General features: G+C 43.4%; 1 protein-coding gene across 1 annotated transcript in view; it reads right to left on the bottom strand.

The window, feature by feature from the left end:
- Nucleotides 1-27,399, bottom strand: part of LOC134993526 (transmembrane channel-like protein 2-A) — a 133,189-nt gene that overhangs the window by 70,870 nt on the left and 34,920 nt on the right. Inside the window, exons 7-13 of the mRNA XM_063950886.1 lie at nucleotides 26,649-26,747; nucleotides 25,247-25,389; nucleotides 24,760-24,907; nucleotides 15,751-15,939; nucleotides 14,796-14,975; nucleotides 6,283-6,432; nucleotides 1,938-2,066 (exon numbers count right to left, since the gene is read on the bottom strand). Of these exons, the coding sequence (XP_063806956.1) occupies nucleotides 1,938-2,066; nucleotides 6,283-6,432; nucleotides 14,796-14,975; nucleotides 15,751-15,939; nucleotides 24,760-24,907; nucleotides 25,247-25,389; nucleotides 26,649-26,747 (1,038 nt within the window). The remainder of the gene's footprint in view (nucleotides 1-1,937; nucleotides 2,067-6,282; nucleotides 6,433-14,795; nucleotides 14,976-15,750; nucleotides 15,940-24,759; nucleotides 24,908-25,246; nucleotides 25,390-26,648; nucleotides 26,748-27,399) is intronic.

Consider the following 27,399-nt stretch of genomic DNA (forward strand, 5'->3'; position numbering starts at 1 on the left):
GACACAAAGGTATGCAACAGGGTAGACACACCAGGTGGGGTAAAACAAATGATTGAGGATCTAGGTAGACTAGAAGAATGGTCAAGAGTCTGGCAATTACAGTTTAATGCCAAAAAATGCAAAATCATGCACTTGGGTCTCAAAAATCCTAAAGCTAAATACAGTATTAATGGCACTATACTGGAAACTACTGAGGAGGAAAGGGATCTAGGAGTCACTATTTCAGATGACTTAAAAGCAGGTAAGCAATGTAACAAGGCAATGAGGAAGGCTAGTCAGATGCTTGGCTGCATTGGGAGAGGAATCAGCAGCAGAAAGAAAGAAGTAATAATGCCACTGTATAGGTCATTGGTACGGCCTCATCTAGAATACTGTATTCAGTTCTGGAGGCCATATCTTCAAAAGGATATTAATACATTAGAAACTGTACAAAGGAGGGCAACTAAAATGGTGCATGGCCTACATCACAAAACATACCCAGAAAGACTAAGAAATCTCAATATGTATAGTTTGGAGCAGAGAAGGGAAAGGGGGGACATGATAGAAACTTTCAAATATATGAAGGGTTTTAACAAAGTCCAGGAGGGAAACATTCTCCAAATGAAGAGAAGCAATAGGACACGAGGACATGCACTGAGACTGGAGGGGGGGAGGTTCAGGGGAAATTTGCGGAAAAATTATTACTATATTTCACAGAAAGGGTAGTGGACAAGTGGAATAGCCTCCCATCAGAGGTGGTAGAGGCTAAGACAGTAGAGCAATTTAAACATGCATGGGATAGACATAAGGATATCCTTACAAAGAAATAAGGATCAAATAAGGTTAGTGATAAAAAATAATATAAAAAAAAAAAAAAGGGGGCAGACTAGATGGGCCAAGTGGTTCTTATCTGCCGAAAAATTCTATGTTTCTATGTTTCTATGTGGACTATAGCTTTATTATCAATTTTACCTTTTTTTAAAATACATTTTAATATATATATATATATATATATAATATATGTATACACTGTATATAGGCTGTTACATTTGATCTAGTAGCAACAATATATGTTACAAATATTTTGCTTTGCAAGTGTTAATGCAAATGCCAAGGGGGACCCAGGTAAAAAATGATTGAGAAACACTGAATTATAGTATGAGAATAAATGTGTACCTGTGTGTAATAGGTGACCTGTATTATGCACCAAGACCACATCTTCCAAGAATCCAAGTGCAAATAGAAGTATACTGTAGTAAAGGTTATTGCATTTTTATGTATTGCATACTTTTTTCAGGATAATTTATTATTATTATTATTATTATTATTATTATTATTAGAATTAGGGCCACTCAAGATGTCCAAAGCAGCATTGATTGATAAGCAACACAGTTTACATAAATAGATAAGATAAATATGTTTATATATTATTGCTAAACTGTTGTGGTATAATGCAATGGTTTCCAAACTTTCTTGACTCACAGCGCTATGAACTATCAGCATTTTTTTCTCGGCACCCCTAGGATAAAAGTTAGTTATTGATCTACTTGGAAAAAAATATTAAATTAAGTAAATTAAACCTACCTGTCTTCCTTAGGCTCAGTTATGTGACGGAGTACAGTTGTGCTTTTGTATGCCCACATGTTTATGATTGGCAGCTATTAGCACTGGGTTTGCCTATCACTTTGACCATACATAATTTGATTTGTTCCTGGTCTACCAAACCAAGGCACCCCTACAAGAGCCTCGCGGCACCCCTGGGTGCCTAGACACACAGTTTGAGAACCACTGGTCTAATGTATTTTTCACAACAGTTACAATTTTGATAACACTCAGAGCTAACAAGCTACAGTACACTGTTTGAGCTCTGTAGAAAAGCAAAATACTGTATCTAATGCAGCATAAGAGAAAATTGCAGTCAATCAAATCAATTTAAATGTTTGTTTTTTTAAACTTACAAATCCAGATTCTAAATCCCAACACCAGCATGAATTGAGAAAGCGGACTATTACTGCTCGTCCAAAGTCTCCCAGAAGAATCATTATGAAAGTCATTTGTGTATCTGAGATTGTTAGCTTTACAAACTCCTGGAAAAGGAAAAATAGTTATACATTGTTATACATTGTAACAGTACCAATCTACATTAACACAGGTATCTATTTATTGTTTAGAATATTATATTAAGCCGTTATCTGTAATAATAAAAATCGAGTTAACTAGATATTAGAGGCAGGGCCGTACCTAGAGATCTGAATGTACCTGGCAAAGTGAACAACTTGACTCGCCTTCCCTCATCATCTATATAATAATTTTTTATTATAGGGTCATTCCATGCCAAATCATCACAGCTTCCAACCCGACCATCTCAGATTTGAATGAAATTTGGTAGGATGATAGACAACATAAAGTTACTTTGATATGTAATATTTTAGCCCTCAGTGATACACGGTCTTCATGCAACAGGGTTGCAAACATGACAAAAAAATTACATTTAAGGTCAACTAAAAAAATCAGAACCTTGCTTCTAATTGTGGTAGAACGTTCATGTTGGTCTTGGTTTAAAGCTAAGGGACCATGGTTTTCATAAAAAAATGGCTTAAGATTTCAATATTAACTTCTACATTTCAAGGTTACTTGATGTGACATTTTTTATCTAAAAAAGTGTACTTTAAATTTCTTTGTACATAAAGTATGTTATACAGTTAAATACAATCTCTCTTTGGTATAAGTTTCATTTTGAGATGCCTTTGAGAACAGGAGTAAAAAAAGTGGACCTCAAAATGGAGCTTCAAGGAGGTGTTCTCCTGGTCAGTGAGATGGATCACTGCAGCCAGGTACTGGGATTGGGAGAGCAGATCGGGGAAGAGGGGGAGAGTACACCTGGGGAGATTACTCCTGGAGAGGAGAAGCAGCAGTGCAGAGCAGAGTGGGTGGAGGGCAGTCGGGTGGGGGGTGTAGGGAGGTGGGTGTAACACAGTCGCAGTCACAGTGTTAAACTGCCAGTGCATCTCCTCAGACCCTGCTGATTCTCTCTTTTTTCTGTCTTCTGTCTGCAATCTGTTCTCTAGTTGCCACTTTGCTCCCAGCTGTCTATCTTCTTTTTCTCCTATTATTCCTGTTCTCTGACTGCTGTCTGTCACTTTCTCTCTGTTCCTCTTTGTCTGTCTGTCTGTCTGTCTCTCTCTCTCTCTCTCTCTCTCTCTCTCTCTCTCTCTCTGCTTACACATCCTCTCTGAACTGTATTCTCCATGCACTGTACCCTTCACTCCTGTGAAGTGTCATGTCTACATTTTTAGCTACATTTTTAGCATCCCCCTCTCCTCAATATTCTGCACTGTTCTGTGAACTCCTCAGAACTGCATGCACATACAGTACGATTGTCACAGCACTTTGCTACTTTGGCTCTCACTATGCAGCCTTATATACCAATTCTGTTTCCTTCCACCACTAACCCTGCAACCACTACGGTGTCCTTATCTCTAACCCTGCACTCTGTACTTTAACCTTAGCCCCTGAACACTCTACTACAGTATATGGTTACCTCCCTAACCCTGGACCCATTATTGTGTCCTTATACACCTAACTCTGGGGTAATTCTGAGTTGATTGCAGCAGGAACTTTGTTAGCAGTTGGGCAAAACCATGTGCACTGCAGGGGAGGCAGATATAACATGTGCAGAGAGAGTTATATTTGGGTGGGTTATTTTGTTTCTGTGCAGGGTAAATACTGGCTGCTTTATTCTTATACTGCAATTTAGTTTGCAGATTGAACACACCACACCCAAATCTAACTCCCTCTGCACATGTTATATCTGCCTCCCCTGCAGTGCACATGGTTTTGCCCTACTGCTAACAAAGTTCCTGCTGCAATCAACTCAGAAGTACTCAACACTGTGTCCTTATTCCCCAACACTTTACCCAATATTGTTCCCTTATCCCCTTACCCTGCTACCAATACTGTACACATACCTCATATCCCTGCACCTAATAGTGTATCTTTACCACCAACCATTAACTCATTACTATTCCCTTAGCCCCCTAACCCTGCACCCAAAACTATGTCCTTATCACCTAACCCTGCATACACTACTCTACCTGTACCCCCATAACCCTGCACACACTACTGTACCCATAACCCTGCACACACTACTGTACCCATAATCCTACACACACTACTGTACCCATAACCCTACACACACTACTGTACCCATAACCCTGCACACACTACTGTACCCATAACCCTGCACACACTACTGTACCCATAACCCTACACACACTACTGTACCCATTCCCCTGCACACACTACTGTACCCATAACCCTGCATACACTACTGTACCCATAACCCTGCACACACTACTGTACCCATAACCCTGCACGCACTACTGTACCCATAACCCTGCACACACTACTGTACCCATAACCCTACACACACTACTGTACCCATAACCCTGCACACACTACTGTACCCATAACCCTACACACACTACTGTACCCATAACCCTGCACACACTACTGTACCCATAACCCTGCACACACTACTGTACCCATAACCCTACACACACTACTGTACCCATAACCCTGCACACACTACTGTACCAATAACCACACACACACTACTGTACTCATAGCCCTGCACACACTACTGTACCCATAACCCTGCACACACTACTATACCCATAACCCTGCACACACTACTGTACCCATAACCCTACACACACTACTGTACCCATAACCCTGCACACACTACTGTACCCATAACCATAGGTGTGCGCAGGGGGGGTGCCTGGTGCGCACAGGCACCCCCTAATGTCTGGCACCCCGATCTCACATGCCTGATGCAGGGATCGCCGAGCAGGCTGATTACTGTCCCCTCTGTGCTGCACCCTGTCAGGACTGCATTACAGACCTGATACCTGGGTTAATCAAGGGTGCCACTGCCACCGGCTTTCAAATTCCCAGCTCCACCACCATGTACAAAAACAGCGTGATGTGACTTGATTACGTCATGCTGCTCACATGCCCACCCGTCACACCCGCTACACGCCCACCTCAGTCCTTCTATTCTATGCCAACGCCAGCCACTGATGAAGAGCAGCATGCAGCCAGCGTTCCTCTTAAGAAGACAAATTCAATACTGGCAGGCGGCCCGCGGCAGCATTGACAGGTCACTCGTTTTTCCAGCAGCAGCAGTACTAGTCTGCGACTGTCAGTGAGTGACTGACTTGTAAGTAAGCTGCTGCAGCTTGCAGGGGAAAGAGAGGGGGAGCCAGACCAGGCTGAGGAGGAGCAGTGTAATTGCAGTGAGTGCCATCAGGGGTGTTTGTTTGGTGCACACCACAACATCTGACAATGTATCTGCTTTATTAGGATTGGTACAAAGGTGGATATTTTATATGCGTTGACCATCAATAGATGGTGCTAGACACGCCCAAAAGGCGGTGCTAGACACACCCCTCCGACGGTGCACCCCCTAATAAAATGTGCTGCGCACGCCAGTGCCCATAACCCTGCACACACTACTGTACCCATAACCCTGCACACACTATTGTACCCATAACCCTGCACACACTACTGTACCCATAACCCTACACACACTACTGTACCCCTAACCCTGCACACACTACTGTACCCATTACCCTACACACACTACTGTACCCCTAACCCTGCACACAGTGCTGTACCCATAACCCTACACACACTACTGTACCCATAACCCTGCACACACTACTGTACCCATAACCCTGCACACACTACTGTACCCATAACCCTGCACACACTACTGTACCCATAACCCTGCACACACTACTGTACCCATAACCCTGCACACACTACTGTACCCATAACCCTACACACACTACTGTACCCCTAACCCTGCACACACTATTGTACCCATAACCCTGCACACACTATTGTACCCATAACCCTGCACACACTACTGTACCCATAACCCTGCACACACTACTGTACCCCTTGTGACTTAATCTGCATGTTACATTTAAAAATATGAAACACTGTAAAGAGATGTCAAGAGGACATATTAGTAGGAGGGCAAAAATGTAAGGTTTGCATGGGCGGTACCAAGCACCCTAGCACTGGCCATGCCCCAAACACTTCTACACAGTGCCGCTTGTGAGATTTTTCTGCCTTGCATTAAGTCATGCTTTTTTGCCAGATTTACTTTATGTTCATCCAGATTAATGTAGCAAACCCCAATTGAAGCACTATGCACACTGTTTCAGAATTTTCATTCCCAAAAACCTCACTGCATTCAGTTCATTGTTTTAAGCACAAAACGTAACTTACAATTCCCACGTTGGTTTCCCAGCAGGGACCTCTGGGAATATCAGCTGGATGAATATATGGTATTGCAGTGCTGTTGTTATTTGAAGACGAATTATAAAAGATGGATAGTAGCAACAACGTTTTGTTCTTTATAACCTCTTCCTCAGCTAACTGAAAACAAATGTTTAATTAGAATATGTGTGATAGGGCAAACAATAAAATTACAATAAGCATTAACGTTGACTGAAACAAATTACTTTGGTGCCATAATTTAGCCATGGATTTCTTTATATAATACAGTGCAATACAATGGTAGTTGTGAAACAGGTAGTAGGTGGAGCTGCACATAAAAAGTACAATAACCAACAAATATCTAATATCGTATTTAATAAAAAGTATATATATATATGTTTCTATGTGATGTAGTGTTATTTGATTATATGCGAGAATTGTTCTATGTTAAATTTAGGATTATATAATGATTACTATATGTTATTGAAATGTCCACTTATTTGAAGTATGAGACACAGTTGGCAGGATTGATGTAGGTTGCGCTCCACGTTTTGTCCTCAGGTCCTATTGTTGCATGATGTCTGAACAACTTAATATGATGTTTATTTTTTCTATAAACCATTTTTATTATTAATAAATTTTTATTACTAGTGCAAGCAATTTTAGCATGCACCTAGTTAAGCCCAGTGGGTATATTGCCAAGTGAGCCCTGTAGAAGTGTGAATTTGCCCGTTAGTTTCCGTTTTTTCCCCCCGTGAGTATAGTACATTGTAAACTTGAGTACTCCGCAAGCGTTATCCGATGCGTCTCACCTGTTTGTGGTGGAACGCAATACACGCTTCCGGCCTGTGGAACGCATGACGCGTCCCTGACCAGGTCAGCGGAGGCGCTTCCGGTCCGTGGAGCGCAGGGCGCATCCCGGACCGTGGCATCTGGGGGTCGAGTCCGTTATGCGGGAGGGCTGCAGGCTTCAGGGACAGATGACTTGGTTTGGAGGTAGGGGAGGCCAGTTATGGCTTTGTGTATTGAGTGTATAATATATACTGAGAACAGGAAGTGATGTTGTTTCTACTTCCGGGTGCCCGGGGTTATAACCCCCGGTGCTGGGACAGTGTTTGTAGAGCCATGTGCAGTGTGACAGCAGGATACCAGCCATGTGAGTACTTGCAATTTAGTGGTTATGACTATTTGTTTAAAGGTTATACCCCGGGTGGCTGATGGTAAATATGTACTGCTCTATACTCTAGGGATCTGTTTGACCTATTGGAAATAATTTAATGGACTATTTGGACATAGATATATACTGGAAAAACTACCTGGATCTAGTGAGTAATTAGAGGCTGTGAAATTTGTGTATTGTTTGTCTGGTACGTTGTATTTATATAATTAGTAGATTTACCTTTCATTTGTTTATAGGGAGAGCTGATCACATTAAGAAGTAACAAGTTGATAATTGTGGAGGCACGGCCACTAGAGTATGTGATTGCTTGTGTATTATTTTTTTTAGTTGAACTAAGTACTGTCCCTTTTCCTATACCTCTGATATTTTGTATATATTGATTTTAGGTGCACATGGGTCGCCCACCTGTTGATTTGGCAGGTGTTATTTGGACATCTCCCAGAGAGATTGGTTTATGTAAGCCCTATAGTCTCTTGATTCCACTTGGGTGGTCACTGAAGTATACTTGTTTTTACCCACTGGGCCTAAGGTGTATCGGATGAGTGCACTATGAGTGTGCTTTGCAATAAAGAAGTATTTATTTTGCAACAATGGGGCCTGGGAGGCACTGAGTGTGTTTTTATGTTTCATATCTTTTCTAGATCTCTATTGATGTTGTAACATTTACTTCTGTGAATTTTCTGAACCTTCACCGAATCTGCCTATCTTGAAAAAGACCTAGATATAGGGTCGAAACGTCGATTAAGGGCGAGTTGGTGCAACAGATGATCCAACAATTAAACTATGTGATAATTTAAGAGATATGAATTTTTTGTCTGTTTCCTATTATTGTGAGTGCCCCTTCCACCATGGTGGAAATCCAGTATTATATATATATATATATATATATATATATATATATAGATATATATATTCCCAGAACAGTCCACACTCTGGCCTTATCCACATATGCTGGGGTGACTTCCACAAAATGATAAATCGTCAAGATCCATCAATGCCAGTATATATCCAGTAAATAGGAGCACTCACCAGTCTTCATAATATTTCTTATTTTTATTAGCAGCAAGACATCAATCAAGGGGTGTAATCGACGTTTCGGTTCCAAGTGGAACCTTTGTCAAGATCATAAAGCACAGTAAATGGTCCCCTTATAAACCCTAAAGTGGCCCTCCCCCTAATTAATCAATTACAATCTATCAAATACTCATATCCAACAACAAACAGATAGACAACACATATAAAGACAACACATGGACAAATACAACATACAAATAAAAACTTGAAATCCGTATATACCGATTAGGCACATGAGTCCACTGTGAACCGCGGCTCTCAGCAGTACAAGAGCGGCGTGCGTTCCACTGCGCACCTTACTTCCGGTATCTGGAATGCAAGTTCCGGACCCGTGACCGGAAGTGCACAGTCTCGTCACTCAAATCCTACATCAGTTCCCAGCCCTCAGTAGTCCGGTCTCCATGGAGACAAGTATCATATCGGAAACACATATAGCTGAAGCAGCATCCTAGAATTATTCGCTAGTACAGTGTAGTCAGATCTCAAAGTTATTAGAAAAGGACAGTGGACTCATGTATCAAATCGGAAGGATCACAATGAATCAACAGCACGTGAACTGTAGCATAGTCTTACGTCATATTATCTCCAGAATATTAACCATAAGTCAAAAGCTACAATATAATATCAAAATCAAAAAGCAAAAGACATGGGCAGCGAAACAGGTAGTAGGTGGAGCTGCACATAAAAAGTACAATAACCAATAAATATCTAATATCGTATTTAATAAAAAGTATATATATATATATATATATATATATATATAGATATATATAGATATATATAGAATTACATAAAAACTAAGGGCCTAATTCAGATCTGATAGCTGGGCAGCATTTTTTGGTGCCCTGCGATCTGATATTTGCCGCCTATGGGGGTGGAGGGGAAAACAATGTGCAAGTGTGCGTTCGCTTCATTAGCAGAGCTGCAAAAAAATAAATTTGTGCAGTCTCTGCGCAGCACAGGACTTACTCAGCCGCTGCAATGTATTCCTGATGATCGGGGCCGGAGCTGACACCCTCCCTCAAAACGCCTGATTCCGCCTGCGTTTTTCCAGACACTCCAGGAAAATGGATAGTTGCCACCCACAGACGGCCTCTTCCTGTCAATCGTCTTGCGAATGCCCGTGCATTAGGATTTTTCACACCATCTTGTTGCTAGGGGTGGTATTCATGTGACCGTCGGTCAGCTGACCGACAGTCACATGACCTCCTCCACCAGCCCGACGGGTCACTGTCCTGATGGTCGGCATGCCGACCAACAGGGACTATTTCCACTCGTGGGTGTCCACGACACCCATAGAGTGGGAATAGAACCCGTGGCGACCGCAGGTCGCAACCGAGTCCGCAGCGCTGCACTCGCCCCTCCCCGCCGGGATCCCAGCGTCGGTATGCTGCTGGGATCCCGGCGTCGGTAAGCTGACCGGCGGTCAGGAGACCGCCGGTCAGCCGTACTACACCCGTTGCTAGGCACCGATGCCCGGTGCTGTTGTGTGATGCGCTGGCACATTGCGGCTCACAGGGCCGGTGCTAGGGTGTTCGGCGCCCCCCCCTGCAAACTATAATTTGCGCCCTCCTACAAAAAAGTCCTCAACGTGTCTCTTTACAATGTTTCATATTCTGAACTGTAACATGCAGTATTTTGTAAAATGAATGATAAGGGGTTCAGTAATGTGTGCAGAGTTAGGGGGGCTAACAGTACATGTGTGACATTTGTTGTGTTACCTTTGCTGAGAGACCTGTGTGTCAGATTATACCATGTGTGACCTAATAGGATCATGGTGAATGGAAACTGGGCTCCCTGCAGCGTCCTGCTCCTAGTGGAGGATGGCCATGTAGACTGTGGATTACGCAAGTGAATGGGGGGGAGACCAGCCAGAGGTGTGTGTTGCTGCTGCTTTACCAGCGTACTAAGGGTGGCCAGCCCAGTGTAGTGGGAATGGCACCTCTCCAGCCTGGCACCATCCTGCAATGCATACCCTCGGCCTGGGGCTCTCTACACTGGTTAGAAGACCAACTCTGGGATCCCAACATGGATCACTATGCCCCCGCCGGAATCCCCACTGCCGGCATCCTGGTCGTATGTGTGCCGGGGCGGGAAAGAGTAAGGCTGTTTGGGGGGGGGTAGGGGAAATGTCAGATTTAGGATGCTGGTACAGTAGGATTAAGTTTAGGCTGCGGAGGGGGTGGGAGGTTAGGGTTGGCTGCAGGCAGGGTGGGTTAGGCACCCCCATGGCGGGGGGGGGGTTACAGTTAGGGGAGGGAGGGTGTGGGGACGTGGATTAGGCACCTCTGGGGGGGGGGTTAGGGTTAGGCACAAAGGAGGGAGGTTAGGGTCAGGCTGCGGGAAGGGAGGGTTAGGGGAATGGGGAGAGGGGAGAAAACCCCTTACACCTGTCGGTCTTTTCTGCAGTGGGAACCCTGCGTCGATGTTGCGACCACCAGGATCCCATACTGATTCTGTCCCAACGTCTCGGCAGCAGCCACACTGATACCTATATATGCATACATATCATACTGACACATATATAGAAATACATATCTCATACATTTAATAGGGACAACTATATACTACACGAAGCACACTAACACATATATAGACATAAAATTCACAATGACACCTATATGCAGTACATCACATCATTCTATTATCATTATATGAGGGGGGGTGGCACATTCAGCGTCACACTGCTTGTTCAATAAATCATAATCAGGGGCGGCAGGGGTGTCAATCAATAATAATACTCACACACTGGGTGACGGGCGGCCACATAGCTCCCCAGTAGTCACCGCCGGCACCTGGTATCAACGACCACTCCTCTCCTGGCAATCATACATTACCAGGAAAGTCCAGGAACAGAGCATTTTCTCCCTCATGGAGAGGGGCAGGTAGGCAAGTATGATATAGCGGCACAAATTAAGGGTGGCGCCCTGTGCGGCCACATGTGTCAAATGTGTCTGGAGCCGGCCCTGATGTGCATACACAGATACACACAGACACACACACACACACACACACACACACACACACACACACACACACACTTTTTCTCACTCTCTTTCCACAATCAGGTTGTCAGATATGCAGCAGCCTGGTGCTCCAGTGTAGCTCCGCCCCCTCCATCCGTGTAGCTCCGCACCCATTTCATACGTTCCGTCACTCACTGCCACATGCCAGCGGCAGTCACAAGATGAGGAGAGGAGGACTCAAGCTGCTGGCGCCGTTGCCTGTCATACAGTGACAGGCACAGCAGCCGGCAGCAGCAGGGAGGCCAGGCGCAGCAGCGGGGATGCAGAGCAGGTACAGCGCCTCTCCACCCTGGCACCTACTTGCTGTGCATCCCTTTGCTAAGTGGGTAGCGCCGGCCCTGGCGGCTCACATGCATGCACAATTCAGATCTGATTGCACGCTGTGCGAAAACGCACAGCAGCGATCAGATCTGAATTGCCCCCTAAGTACACTCCCAGGAATGTATGCAAAACATTATATGTGAGTTTGTATATATATTGTATGTAATTATACACCACGATATAGGAATGCAAGAAAACTCAGTGGGGAATATGATAAATAATGTTTTAACAGGGCCATACTTCAGCATTGCAGTCGCTGTAGCTGAATTATGATATTCGCGGCACCGGATAACAGCCAATCAGTCTGCAGTGATCACATAAGTCACAGGACCCCTACCAAGGTCGTAGACAGTCCTGTATATAAGGGGACCAGTGATATAGCTGACAGCTACAGTAGTTCATGCTGTAATTTCAGTCCGGCTGGTGTGCAGTCAGCCCCATGTGCTAGGGGCTCACTGTAAACGCTGTCAGGTGCAGCACAGTCCTGTGCTGAGGACCAATGCATAAGCACAGTGTAAAGCCAGGTAGATGGTGCAATAATGAACAAAGAATATTCCAGCTGGCTGTATGTATATAAAAAGGCTTGAAAGTAGTGGACATACGTAAGCAGCAATGCCAGGAGAATGCAAGTCTGTATCCCTTAATACATTTCACTGCAAACTGCAGCTTCTTCAGGAGGCATAAAAAGATGGTAGTAGTGCGCACATCTAAAGGAGATCACCACCAGGGCCAGCCCGCCCATTACGCTAACTACGCAGCCACTTAGAGCGCCACATATGGAGGGCGCCACCACTGCCTTCTTGGAGAAGAGGAGATAGTAGGGAGACAGGGGAGAGAGCGTATCAGCGCTCTGTAGCGGCGGAAGCCAGGGAAGTCTCGGGGCTCGTTCTCTGCTTTAGCACATTGGCAGTAAGTGATCGCTGTGGCTGTGACACAGTGATTGGTCACTAATGTTTTAGACATTGGCTACAATATGGCCAGTTTGCAGTGTCTCATGCAGTTGTGGGAAAGTTCCCTTGTCCCAGGCATCCCCTCCCCCCTCTTTCGTTTCCTAGTCCACCCCTGTTTTGTTCCCTAGTCATCCCAATCCCATTACTGTTCCCTAACCCCCCCCCCCCATTGCTTCCTAGATGTTGCCTCCCCCTTGTTCCAAAGTTGTCGTCCCTGCCTACCCTCTCTGGTATCTACCGCACCGGTCAATTTAAAAACTGCGCCGGCCACTCGTCCAAAAAAAGCTAATTATGAAGAGACCCCTCCCTCCTCCAGTTACCCCTGTCCCCCCGTTCTGGTCATATGTTGTGTTGCGCATATGAATGACGCCACATCATTATACTTTATGCTCTGCTGCCGGCCCTTCCATGTTCTGTACCTGCTGTTGTGGCCCAGTTCACAGAGGGGTAAGTGGTGTCCTCATAAAAATTAGTGGGATACAGTGAACTCTGCATCCGCTACCCCTTATGGGAGCAGGTCTGTGAGTAGTGCCAGTCAGTGGCAGGAAAGATGTGCCGACTGTGGGCAGGAAAAAGGTGGTCTGCTATGAACCATAGAGGTGTTCCAACTAAGGGCAATACCTGGGAAAGAGATGTTTCGTCCTGAACAGGCATCTCTTAAAGAAACATTGTCCAAAATATTTATTTTTTGAGCCCCAATTTTTCCACATCTTTGTGTGAAATGGGGGAAGGTGAGGGTGATTTGGTAAAAGGAGACACTCCTCAACCTCTGACCTATTCTTGCTGTCATCTGACATGACAGTAGTAATTCTTTGGTTTCTTTTAAAAAATATCTCCTCAGGCATACACACTGAGTCCTCCATGTCAGGCATTGAGGTAAAATCTGGCTGATCAGGGGGCTTGGTGCGCAGGCCGCTAGCATGCAAAAGTGCATGTGATGCACAAGCATGCGTACATGTGATTTCACATCATGGCTCAGGTGCCACCTGCTCCCTTAGATATGGGAACAAGGTAATTGAAATTATGTAGTCAATAGTCAGGAGGCTTGCACAGCTACCCATCAACTGTTGCTAGGCGACAAGCCTCTGGACGAACAAACTGCAGAGCTGCAGGCCACTCTTAACATCAGAGCCACTGGATGTGACGTGAGTGTGCACCTGTAGCCGTCTAATTGCAAGCATGTCAATCAGCAATACATGGACAGCATTACATCAGTAGGCATTATTACGTACTTATGGACATCTTCTTGAGTGATACTGCTAAAAGTTTTCACGGTTGTGTAATGTTGCACAAGTCAACCCTTATCAATGGACTGCACCAGACTGTGCCCTCCAAAATCAGTACACTGGACAAATCTGTGTCCATTTACCGTCCTCTCCAGTTCCTCCATCCTCGGCAATACATTTGCTTGGTACCATGACTACTGGCAAAAAGATCTCTCATGCACAATGATGAAATGCATTATTATAACATATTGTGCTATTACAAAGCAGCTCTAAAGCTGGGAGTGCGGCTTTAACAACTATGATAGCAAGTGTGTTATAACGCTGTGCTATAAAGCTGAGGGCCTGACTCAGAGATGGATGTTTTTGCACAGCAGCTGTTTCTTTGGTCGCAGCAGCTGTGCAAAAATATGCTAATTCCTGCAGGATGTGTCTGAAGGAAAAAGACACCTCCTGCCAGCATCTCAGATCCGAAGCATACGTCTGAAGTTACAGGACAGGATCAGCATCGCAACCATCAGGTTTACGTGCATCTCTGAATGAGGCCCTGAGTAGGAGAGCTCTCATCTATAATATTCTACATTAGTAAGAGTTCACAATGCTTCCGTCCTTTGAATTGCTTTCCTAAAACTGCAAAGGCATGGCTAATATTCTCAAAAAGTTTTAATAAGCTCTGAAATATTTTATGGCAGCATTTGGCAGCATTCCACATACAGCTTTGTGTTTGTTATAGGCAAAATAATCTTACTTTTCCATTGACATCATCAATTAAAGCCAACAAAAAAGTATATAAATTTCCGAGGAACAGTGCAAAAATTCTCCCCAGTTGCCACTTCAGAGCCAGTCTTGGGTGATAATTTTCCATTCCAGCTATTGTTTCAATTAGTGGAGGGCAAAACATTGACAGCAAGTTCATTACAATTTCTATCTAGAAGATAAAAGATAGATACAAATATTTAGAAGAAAATAATAATGGTAAATGCACACAATGACGGTTATTCAGGTTTGTTAGCAAACCAAAAATGTTGCAAGTGCTCACTGCTAATTGGAGGTGCTAACTGCTAATCACATGATGGACAAGTAGTCCAAGGGGGAGGTATTTTCTTTCCCTGGGACTGCCAGTCCAGACTACAATAGCAGAGAGCGATTTCCATTGGAATCCACTTCCCTGCTATCAAGGCAGCCCTTACTAGCATCCAGGGGTTGCAGCCATAGCAGTCCCTAGTAGCTGACCAGCTTGTTAATTTGTGTGGATGCGCAGGATCACAGTCCAACACATGCGCACAAATTAACTTACCCCCTGGCCAGCATAGGCAGGAGCGGCAATTGTTTATGACCACTCTGCAACCACTGACACAAAATACGTTTATGGAGAATTTTTATAACGTGAGCCCAGCAAATTGCTTATCTAGGCAGCAATCTTTCTCTCTGTCTTGGGTTTACTCGTAAGCTATAGTTTTTATGGGGATATGAATTTATCCCATATACATGTCAATATATTGGGTGGTACGTTCAGCCCATTTAACCTGTAGTTTCTGATCTCACTGTTTCCTTTCCCTCCCTCACGTTGTGGTTTTTTTCTAACCCCTTTCATTAATCACTAAGGACCACAACCATCTTCATGTTTATGATCTGGTTAGCGGTTCACAAAGTACAAATAATGTCATTGTTCACTGTCCAAACCAGCATCAAATCAATCGTACCTCATTGTTCTGATACCAGGATGGGTTATCCAGCTTCTTAAATTCCTGTGATCGCTTTACAACAAAATAAATGAGATAACCACTTCCTCCGAGACAAATGGTGATCAGCACATTAGCCAGTACAATCAGAAACCGCCGCAAATGAATATTTTCTTCCTTTGCATTTTCCTGTTCTTCCACGATAGATTCCTGTGGGCAAGGCAAAACAATAGAAATTGTTTTTCTTTTTTTGCAGACTTGTGGTAATTAAGTTATGTGGGCACATGTGTGTACTATTAGTATTTGAAAAAGATTTTTGATTGAAACTTTCAACAACAATTATTGTAAAGAAAATACATTTATTGTTTGGGGCATATTTATCAAACTGTATTTGCAGGACATCCCCCCAAAACACCCATTTTAGTGGGCTGCCCACAAATACTAAGGATCCCATGGATGCAGTATACAGTATGTGCAGGGGATCGCAGCAGATATCAAAGATGTCTGCTGGGATTCCATTGTTTTCAATTGCAAAATCAGCCACAGATTGCAGTAGTTGTTGTAGCTTATGGGCTACATCCCATAAAAGTTACGCAGAGAAGTATTTGTAGGATACCTCCATGGTATTCTCCACAGACCATGCATGCACAGTAGCAGTGGCGGAACAAGCAAGCGGTGGGCCCAGGTGCGACAAAATGCTTTGGGGCCCCCCCCCCCCATCCAAGTCCACCCCGGGGGCAGTGCGCGCCGTAGGCGCGCGCAAAAATACATAGTGGCGTGGCTTCGTGGGGAAGGGGTGTGGCCACAAAATAATACCAACACAGTAGTCTCCATTATTCAAATTACGCCGCACAGTAGCACCACTACACCAGGTAGAGACCCTTTTACACCTTACAGCGAACAGATTCCTCTTTTTACACATTACAGCAGACAGCGTGCCCTTTTTACACATAACGGCAGACAGCGTGCCCTTTTTACACATAACGGCAGACCGCGTGCCCTTGTTACACATTACGGCAGACAGCGTGCCCTTTTTACACATTACGGTAGACAGCGTGCCCTTGTTACACATTACGGCAGACAGCGTGCCCTTGTTACACATTACGGCAGACAGCGTCCCCATTTTTACACATTACGGCAGGCAGATTCCTCCTTTTTACACATAGCAGCAGGCAGATTCCCCATTTTTACACATAGCGTCAGGCAGCCCCCCTTTTTTACACATTACGGCAGGCAGATTCCCCATTTTTACACATAGCGTCGGGCAGATTACCCCTTTTTACACATAACGGCAGACCGCGTGCCCTTGTTACACATTACGGCAGACAGCGTGCCCTTGTTACACATTACGGCAGACAGCGTCCCCATTTTTACACATTACGGCAGGCAGATTCCCCTTTTTACACATAGTGGCAGGCAGTCCCCCATTTTTACACATTGCGTCGGGCAGATTACCCCTTTTTACACATAGCGGCAGGCAGTCCCCCATTTTTACACATTGCGGCAGGTAGTCCCCCCTTTTTACACATTGCGGCAGGCAGTCCCCCCTTTTTACACATTGCGGCAGGCAGTCCCCCCTTTTTACACATTGCGGCAGGTAGTCCCCCCTTTTTACACAGTGCGGCAGGCAGTCCCCCCTTTTTACACATTGCGGCAGGTAGTCCCTTTTTACACATTGCGGCAGGCAGTCCCCCCTTTTTACACAGTGCGGCAGGCAGTCCCCCCTTTTTACACATTGCGGCAGGCAGTCCCCCCTTTTTACACAGTGCGGCAGACAGTCCCCCCTTTTTACACAGTGCGGCAGGCAGTCCCCCCTTTTTACACATTGCGGCAGGTAGTCCCCCCTTTTTACACATTGCGGCAGGCAGTCCCCCCTTTTTACACAGTGCGGCAGGCAGTCCCCCCTTTTTACACATTGCGGCAGGTAGTCCCCCCTTTTTACACATTGCGGCAGGCAGGCACAAGAAAGAAAGAAGGAAAGAAAAAGAAAGAAAGAAAGAAAGAAAGAAAGAAAGAAAGAAAGAAAGAAAGAAAGAAAGAAAGAAAGAAAGAAAGAAAGAAAGAAAGAAAGAGAAAGAAAGAAAGAAAGAAAGAAAGAAAGAAAGAAAGAAAGAAAGAAAGAAAGAAAGAAAGAAAGAAAGAAAGAAAGAAGAATTATACTTACCCTCAGGCTCCTTGGTGCAGCTGCGTCAGACGACGATTCCCGGGCAGTAGAGAATGAGGAGGAGGGAGCCGGAGGACGGAGCCGCAGCAGCGCTTTGTTACTGGTGGAGGCGCTGCTGCTGCTGCCCCTCTGCTTCCCTATAGGCTGTTCTCGGAAGACAACCTATAGGGAAGCAGAGGAGCAGCAGCAGCAGCGCCTCCACCAGTAACAAAGCGCTGCTGCGGCTCCGTCCTCCGGCTCCCTCCTCCTTCCCCCGTCTGTACCGCTGCTCAGCTCCTATCTCCGGGCGGCTGTGCGCTGCGGGCAGCGGTTGCCTGCAGCGCACAGCGGCATGTAATGAGTCAGTTTGACTCATTACATGCTTGGGCCCCTGGACAGAGGCGGGCCCCAGTGCAGTGCACTGCCTGCACTGCCGGTAGTTCCGCCTCTGCACAGTAGTGTAACTACGTCACAAACCTGCATTAGTGATCATTTTACTTTCACACATCGCAGGGATGGGCTCCTTGTCCCTGGATGTATTTTTGGGCCTAATTCAGACCCGATCACAGCAGCAAATTTGTTAGCAGTTGGGCAAAACCATGTGCACTGAAGGGGGACAAATAAAACACTTGCAGAGAGTTAGATTTGGGCGGGTTATTTTGTTTCTGTGCAGGGTAAATACTGGCTGCTTTATTTTTACACTGCAATTTAGATTTCAGTTTGAACACACCACACCCAAATCTAACTCTTTCTCCACATGTTATATCTGCCCCCCCCTGCAGTACACATGGTTTTGCCCATTAGAGAAGAAATTTGCTGCTGCGATCAAGTCTGAATTAGGCACTTTGTCATGCAAATATGTATAAGTGCCTGTACAGATCTAGGTGTACTTTTGCAAATCAAAAAGCACAAGGTTAATAAAGATGGTTTTGGGCCTTATTCAGTGGCAGACACTAATGAGATGCAATTGCATATTCCCCGGTTTAGGCCCAGTGCGCATGTGCAGGGCCTGCACTGCGTGTGCACGGGCAGTGAGATGTGATCGCAACTCAGCAATGTGAACATCTCTGCTTGATTGACAGGCAGAGGCATTAGCGGGGCGGTTGTGGCGGCATTGCAGGGATGGCGACTCAGCATTGTGGGGGGGGGTGTCAGAAATGGGGGCAGGTTCAAGAGAAAACCAACAGAGAAAATGGCGGTCCCGACTGCGGACACAAGTGGGCTTCCCTTAATCAGCAATGTGATTGCAATTGATTTGCAATTGTATCGCTGGCCACCATTAGCATGCTGGGGGGCCTTGCCCAATGTTGGGCGGCCCCCAGCATGCAATTCTAGCCAGTTGCAGTTTTGCTAATTTAGCAAAACTGCAGCTGAAGCTAATCAGGTCTTTTGTACAGCATTATACTGTACTTGTTCTGCTCTTCCCAATTGCCCCCAGGTGAGTTCTGATGTCATCGCTTACAATAGCCATTTTCTGAAGTTATCTCTTTAGTTTTCATTAATGAATAATGCATAATTAAGAGCACTCAGCCTACAGCGCTCCTCCTGTGACTTCTAATATCTTTAAAATATACAGTACAATAGGTAATGCATTATTACTTGGACAGATGAAAATAGAATGTTTTATTTACAAGTTGACTCAGGTAATGAGTTCTAGAACTTTGATTGATGACTGATAACTGGTCATTTATTCGGCGCCAACGTGCCACCATTACTAGAATCACTGTTAGTCGCTGTATGTAAACAAACAAACAAACAAACAAAAGAGTGTGTTGTTCAGGTTCAGGAATTGTGTTGTAAAATAATACATTTCATTAGGTGCCAGTGTGCCACCATTACTAGAATCACAGTGAGTCACAGAGTATAAAAAAATAAAATAAAACTTGTGTGTTGTTCAGAATCAGGCATTGTGTTGTAAAATAATAATGACGTTCAGTAGGTGCCATTATGCAACCATTACTAGAATTGCTGTCACAGTGTGTAAAAAAATAAAAATATTGATAAAGATCACGGCCAGTCATGATAGTACTTCAATATCTACTAAAGGTGGTCCAGGGGGCACACAGTTTAAGAAAGGGCACCTGAAATCGAAAATATTTAACAATGTGAAAGGAAACATTACCGCTAATAAAAAAAGAGAACATTTATTGCCAAAAAATAAAATAAGTAAAATTGCCAACATGCCATACACCACACGCAGTGGCAAGGAAAGACTCAGGCCATGATCTTTATATGCGAGTGGTGGTCCTGCTTGTGCTACTGCTGTTTCATGCACTAGAAGAATGCCTATTGCAAAAGCCTGGCCAAATGCATCTTCTTCTGTAATCTCATATGATGATGATGATGATGATGATGATGATGCAATGCCTTCTCGTTCTGAGTTTTGTCGAAGTGTGACCTTTATAACAGACAGAAGAGTGCCCTAAAAAAAAGAACACTAATGCTGAAGGACAAACTGTGTATTCACAAATCCGTGAAGAGAGTTTAGGGGTGTCCGCGTTAGCTACTGTATGTGTGAGTCTGACATTTCATAAGCAGCACAAGTAAAGATGGTGACATAGAAATTGACGATGCTAGTGTAGAAGAATTGAAATGGATATTTGTATACAGTCTAATGCTATTGAGGATGTTGATGGTGAGGATTTTCATGATGAGGGTGTTGATTGTGTCAAAGTAAGTCAGCCACCAGTGGCAGCAGTTTTTGCCCATATTAAAAAGCAGGCCATTGTCATGCCTGGGTTTATGACCAAAAAAGCCACCTCTGGTGTGTGGAATTATTTATGCTCAAATCTCGACAACATTTGTGAAGGTATTTGTACCATTTATGATGCCAAAGTTTGTAAAAGTAGGGTCATTAACCATCTAGGCACCTCCTCCCTGTTATATAATTTACAGTGATTTCATGCAAGTTATTTATCAATATCTGAAAAATATCCTGTAAAATAATAAAATGCAGTAAGTATCAACTACCAGCAGTTTGAACCAGCACATGCAATCTTCACTGCTTTGTTTGTTAAACTGTGCATGTCCTTTTTAGATTAATATACAAAATAATGGTGCCTGGGAGGACCCAAGGGCAATTCAACCTTACACCACTTGTGGACTGGATTTAGGAGTAAAAAAACATAGTATTACAGGGGTGTGTTACACAATTAGAAAGGAGAGTGGAGAGGGGGTTGTATGGCCATCATTTTTTGTCTTATCGTTTTAACCCATGGGTCTTCAACCTGTGGCCCTCCAGCTGCTGTGGAACTACACATCCCAGCATGCCCTGCCTCAGTTTTAGCATACATTAATAGCAAAACTGTGGCAGGGCATGCTGGGATGTGTAGTTTCACAGCAGCTGGAGGGCCACAGGTTGAAGACCCATGTTTTAACCCTTGTCAGGAATCCTTGGCTATGTACAACGTATTTTTTATGGCATTGTATTTTTTTATCTAAATTAAATTAAATGAAACTAATCAATTTAAAATCAATTAACTTTAATCAATCAATCAATCAATCAATCAATCAATGCTTTACCTGCCTGTCAGTACATACACCACCTTAATTTCACTGTGCTGCCCTGGGGCCTCTTCTTTTGTAATTTTGTTTTATATTTGGTGATATACTGTAGTTTATTAAACTGTTATTTTGTTTGCCATTACTGTGCCGCAATGTTTCATAGATGTGTTATATTCTTAAAGTAACTGCTGTGTGTTTGTGCAGCTGCTCTGTTGCTTTGTTTAACCAGCCAGCCTTTGGCCTATATTGGTGAACAATATTGTGAGCTGTGAGTTGGTCAAATTAACTGTAAACGGTGTTATTTTTGTAGGGAAAATAGATTCAGGAACCGTGGGCGGGGCAGACGTGGGCAGTGATATGGGCAGAGCTACCAAAGGGGCGTGGCATCAGTTGGTGCATTTTTTAATACATAATGTCCCCAGCAGTGCTGTATATACACATATTGCCTTCAGCAGTACCATATATACACATAATACCCCCAACAGTGCCAGTTACACATTTCTCCCAGTAATGCCAGTTACACATTGCCCCCAACAGTGCAGTATCTACACATAATCCCCTCAGCAGTGCCGTTCATACACAATGCCACCAGCAGTGCCAGATACACAATGCTCCTCAGCAGTGCCAGGTACACAATGCCCCCTAGCAGTGCCAGACACACAATGCCCCCCAGCAGTGCCAGACACACAATGCCCCCCCAGCAGTGCCAGACACACAATGCCCCCCCAGCAGTGCCAGATACACAATGCCCCCCCTAGTAGTGCCAGATACCCAATGCTCCCAGCAGTGCCAGATACACAATGACCCCCCAGCAGTGCCAGATACACAATGCCCCCCCAGCAGTGCCAGATACACAATGCTACCAGCAGTGCACAATATCCTTGCTGTCACTCACCCCTGCTGCTGCTGCTGCTCCTTCTGTCACCGCTGCTGATCCTCCTGCCGCCGCTTCCCGTGCCTGAGGGGAGGAGAGCGCAGCGCATCTCTCCTGCCACTCAGCACATCTCTCCTACAGCCATTTAAAATGTGGTGGGCCGTCAGCCGATCAGAGCTCGCAGGCCGGTGCCTGATTGGCTGACGGCCCAACCACATTTTAAATGGCTGTTGGAGACCGGAACACAGTGAGGGGCAGGAGATAAATGCTGCGCTCTCCTCCCCTCAGACACAGGATGCGGCGGCAGCAGTGGCGGCAGCGACGACAGCAGGGTAGGGCAGGCCGCAGACATCCCGGAACGCCATTCCTGATGATGTCATTTTAGAAGAGACCTTCAGGAACGGTGTTCAGGGGCGTTCCGGACCAAAAATAGCCCTAACTGTAAATGATGGGAAATTAATGTTATTGAGGTTAATAATACTGCAGAAACAAAAACTGGCCCATATTACATAATTTTTGCTGTTTTAAGCAATTTATTTTTTCAATCCAGATCCATAACCAAAACAAGTTAGGGTGGATTTGGCAAAACCGGAAAACAAAACTAAAACACAGAGGGCGGTTTTGACAAAACCAAAACACGGGGTCCGCGCACATCTCTATGACCATAATGCCATCTAAAGATGGGCTAGTAAAGCACAGATCCTTTTGAAGAGGGATCTTCTAGATCCCTCTCTGTCAGCCTCCACTGACACATGTGCTGGCCAATGTACGCCCCTGGATCAGTACAGTACGTGCCCTGGATCTGAACCGGAATGGGCATCTGGGCAAAAGCTTTTTTCTACATGCCAGTGAAAATGTAAATTTTAACATTGTTAATTTAGGCCAGGCATGTCCAAACTGCGTCCCTCCAGCTGTTGTGAAACTACATATCCCAGCATGCCCTGACACACTTTTGCTGTCAAAGAATGCTAAAGCTGTGTCAGGGCATGCTGGGATGTGTAGTTTCTCAACAGCTGGAGGGCCGCAGTTTGGACACGCCTGATTTAGGCATAAATAATTTATGACATCCTCATTAAAGATGCAGATTGTGATAAATAGGGCCATTTATCATGTAGAACAATACAGAATTAATTGCTATTTTTATTGTTGATATACTGTAAGTATTATAAGTACATTTCCATCCATTGAGGGATAAAATATGTTACTTTTTCACTTTGTGTAATGCAATTTAAGTATCATCTATTATCTGCAGAAATGCAGAACTAGGGGAAAAAGTTTAAACCAGCAATATTTACCAGTTGTTCTCAGCTCCAAAAGCAGGGTTTACTGTCCTGTTGTTTGGGCTGTGAAAACTTAAACCACCGGCAATGTGTGGCAGTTTGAAAAGTCAAGAACTGCAAGCTGGTTTACACCAAGCTGCATGCGGTCAGTGGTGCAGAGAGAGGCTGGAGAAGGTACTAATTACTACCAGGGCCCAAGTCTGATGGAGGGGCCCAGTGAGGGCCCAGCGGGGGCCATGGGACCCTCCCCCTTACCTGGCAGCAGCAGCTGCAGCTCTTCTCCTCAGCACAGCACGCTGCAGTGTGGCCATGCAGGTGCTTAAAATACAACTTTTTCAGAATTTTTTTTGAAGGGTGCATGACCACACCTCCTGTGATTAGGCCACACCCCCTGAAAAGTACCTTTACTGCCCTGCATGCGGTGGCAAGACTGCCAGAAAAATAGGCATTTTTGTTGGGCATTGTTCTTATTGTTGAGATAGCTCAGACCATGGGCCTGATTCAGATCTGATCGCAGAAGCAATTTTTTTCTCTAATGGGCAAAACCATGTGCACTGCAGATGGGTCAGATATAACATGTGCAGAGAGAGTTAGATTTGGGTGAGGTGTGTTCAAACTAAATTCTAAATTGCAGTGTAAAAATAAAGTAGTCAGTATTTACCCTGCACAGAAACAAAATAACCCACCCAAATCTAACTCTTCACATTTTATATATGCCCCACCTGCACGGCACATGGTTTTGCCCATTGCACAATTAAAAGTAGAAAAGAATAATACATGATAAAATAAACAATAAAATATTGAAATGTGGAAAATGTATTTATTTCAGTAATAAACATTTTTCCAGTAATAAACTCCTGCTGCTACAATCTTGAGATAGTGATAAGAAGACACGGCAGCTGCTTTGCATGAGGAAGTCTATGCTAGAGAGCCCTGGTGAAAACTTTCACTGTTAATACAAGTAGATTGCTATGGCAGACTGGGGGATCTGTTAAATAAGGATTTGGACCGTTTGGTAAACAGGTTTTTTCCTTTTTATACTGAAATATACTTTATTACATGATTAAACGTTAATTTATTTCCTTAAGTGCTCAGTACCAATGTGTTTAGTGTTACATACAATTCCATGTTACTAACATATTTTGTCACTTTCTTGAAACTACAGTATATCGTAAAATCCCAAAATACACTATACTGTCTTCTTACTCTTAGTAAAGACAAACTATTACCTTGAAGCTAGTTGTAATTGATGCAAATTTATTGTCTGCTGTTTCAGGGTTGCCAATAAGATAATCCCAACTAGTAAATATTTTCCAGCTGAATGTAAAATTATCATCTCCATCATCAGCAGTGCTTTCATTTATATTCTTTGCCATTCTGTTCATTAATAGTAAAACAACAGTACATTAAAATCCAAATAAAAAAAATGATTGTTAGCAAAAATGTCAAATTTTCATTAATATATGGAAGTATATACAGTATATAATGTTCTGTTAGTGACAATATCCTCCTCCCTCTCTCCCTTCCTCTTCATTTCTTTTCTAATTTCACTTAATAGTATAGGAAGAAGAAGAAGAAGAAGAAGAAGAAGAAGAAGAAGAAGAAGAAGAAGAAGAAGAAGAAGAAGAAGATATTTATTTTGTATATGATAGAACACCTAATCTAAACTTAATCACACACATTCAGATAGGTTATTATAAAAGAAGCAGTACTTACGTCCTTATCACAACTATTAAGCTATATCCAAAGACACCAATACCACATAAAAAATAACTTAACGGCAGTCTGAAATTAAGTGGTCCAATTGTTCTTTCGTTGTTGTAATAGCCATAAAAAAGTGGTGAGTATTTTAAAGCTCCCTGCAAAATATAAAATTGTTTTGCTGCACCATAAAACAAGACTAAACATGGACACTTCTATGCATATGTGTATTGCAGCCTATGAAATTGTTTATCCTAACTAAGTCTAAACTAAAATCAGATTATTTGCATTGTTCTTTCTTTTTAGATTTTCTTCCTCATGCTATTCATTATATTATGTGTTTGTTCAGTTTAATAGTACTGTAAAACGCAAGCCATTCAATATGGCACCTTCCATGGTTTATGAAATGGTCTGTTCCCAATCTTCCCATTAAACTTGCACGTACCTATGCTGAATTAATTGAAAAAACTCTTATCATCAATTCATTCAGCAAAGAATCTGCAATAGTAATGTGGAATTCTGGAGTAGAGCATTTTGTACTGGGTTGAAAGGATCATGTTGCAGGCCTACACACCTTAAGAATATGGGCCAGATGCAATGATGCCTGAGTTCAGTGGCTGTGCTTGATGCTGGCTGATCTTGGACTTTTTTCAAAGGGGTATTCACTCACAAGGCAAAACCATGCATTGTAAGTAATTGACGCTTTAAAACAAAGTCTGAGTTAGGCTGGCATCCTGCAAGCCTGCCGTACTCGGGCATCCTTACACCTATATGTTCAGTCTGTTTTAGGGATCTTCCTAGCATCAGAAATTAAATAATTAGCACTACCTGTGAATTTTTTTAAATATGTCAACCAGTAATGAATACACCTGTGCACCAGGGACGTGCGGTGAGCTAAATGGCTCAGGAGGCACTGGCTAGTACCAGAGCCAGATTTATACACAATATATGAGCCAAAGGGCTAGTATGACAGGAAAGGCTCTGCCTCACCTCACCACACACCTCTGCTGTGCACCAATAGGGGATCTGGAAAACATGCACTGTTAGGGGTACACACAGCTATAGGCCATCAATGTTGTTAATTACAATGTGTATATGTCCAGGTAATTCAGCCACTCCAATGTCCCACAGAACAAAAAAACATTCAGCTCAGACAGGCTGTCCCTAATGCCGAATCTGATGGATTACAATGATTGTTGGTCCTGTAAATGCCTGTAGTACAGTATTATATACACTGTACTTTGTATTATGCCTTCTTCATGGGATGGCCACACTCCATCTAATATAAAGCATTTGTAATCATGTAAATACAACTTTTAGCCTGAAGTGGTAAATGTTCAGGTAAACTGGTATTGAGGATTGGCATTCCATTTGAGGCTACAGTACTATATAATAGAAAGAAGTTTTTGTTTTTTACCCTAAACTCACTGAGCACATTATAATTCATTGAGGTGTCCTGCTCATCTCGTGGTATCGTCTTCCTTGAAATGCTCCCATATGGTAGTCCCATTAAAAGCTGTTGGGCAAATGTAACAAAAATAAACTGTTTGCATCACTAATTAGGCTGTTTCAAATGACCCACTAACAAATATATCAACACGAACATGTCAAACAAATTAAGGATGAGTAGTTAAAACAAAATTAAATGAGGCAATGTTATGGAAAGTGTATACTGTAATGTGAATGCAAAATATTTATCTATATATTCAAGCTCACTCAAAACTCTAACTATGGTAAATGTAAGCTAAAGTGTCTAATGACGGGAGTTCTGGTGAGGTAAAGAAGACCAGACAGGCACTAATAGCAGACTATAGTCAAAAGTAGTTAATGTGCCATAGAAATAATAATGCATATGTATTGTAATACTGTAGTTGCTGCAAATCGAGAATTATATTATGAATGCAAAGTTTAATGAATAGAACAATCATGTAAAAAAAAAATGTTATATTACCAATTTACTGACTATATCGCGGTAAAAAAAAACTTTCAGTTGCTTCAAAAACAAGAAATTTCAAAGATTAACTAAAGATTGCTAGCATCAGTGATCAACGGCATTCAGATAATACATTTAGTCATTTTTACAGGTCAATGCAGATCCATCCAGATACTGTTATACCAAAAGAAACAGATGCCATTATACAAGGTTCTATTATAGACAGGGCCAGTGC

This window comes from Pseudophryne corroboree, chromosome 1 (genome assembly GCF_028390025.1).
Source record: "Pseudophryne corroboree isolate aPseCor3 chromosome 1, aPseCor3.hap2, whole genome shotgun sequence".
In the NCBI taxonomy this organism is placed as follows: Eukaryota; Metazoa; Chordata; class Amphibia; order Anura; family Myobatrachidae; genus Pseudophryne; species Pseudophryne corroboree.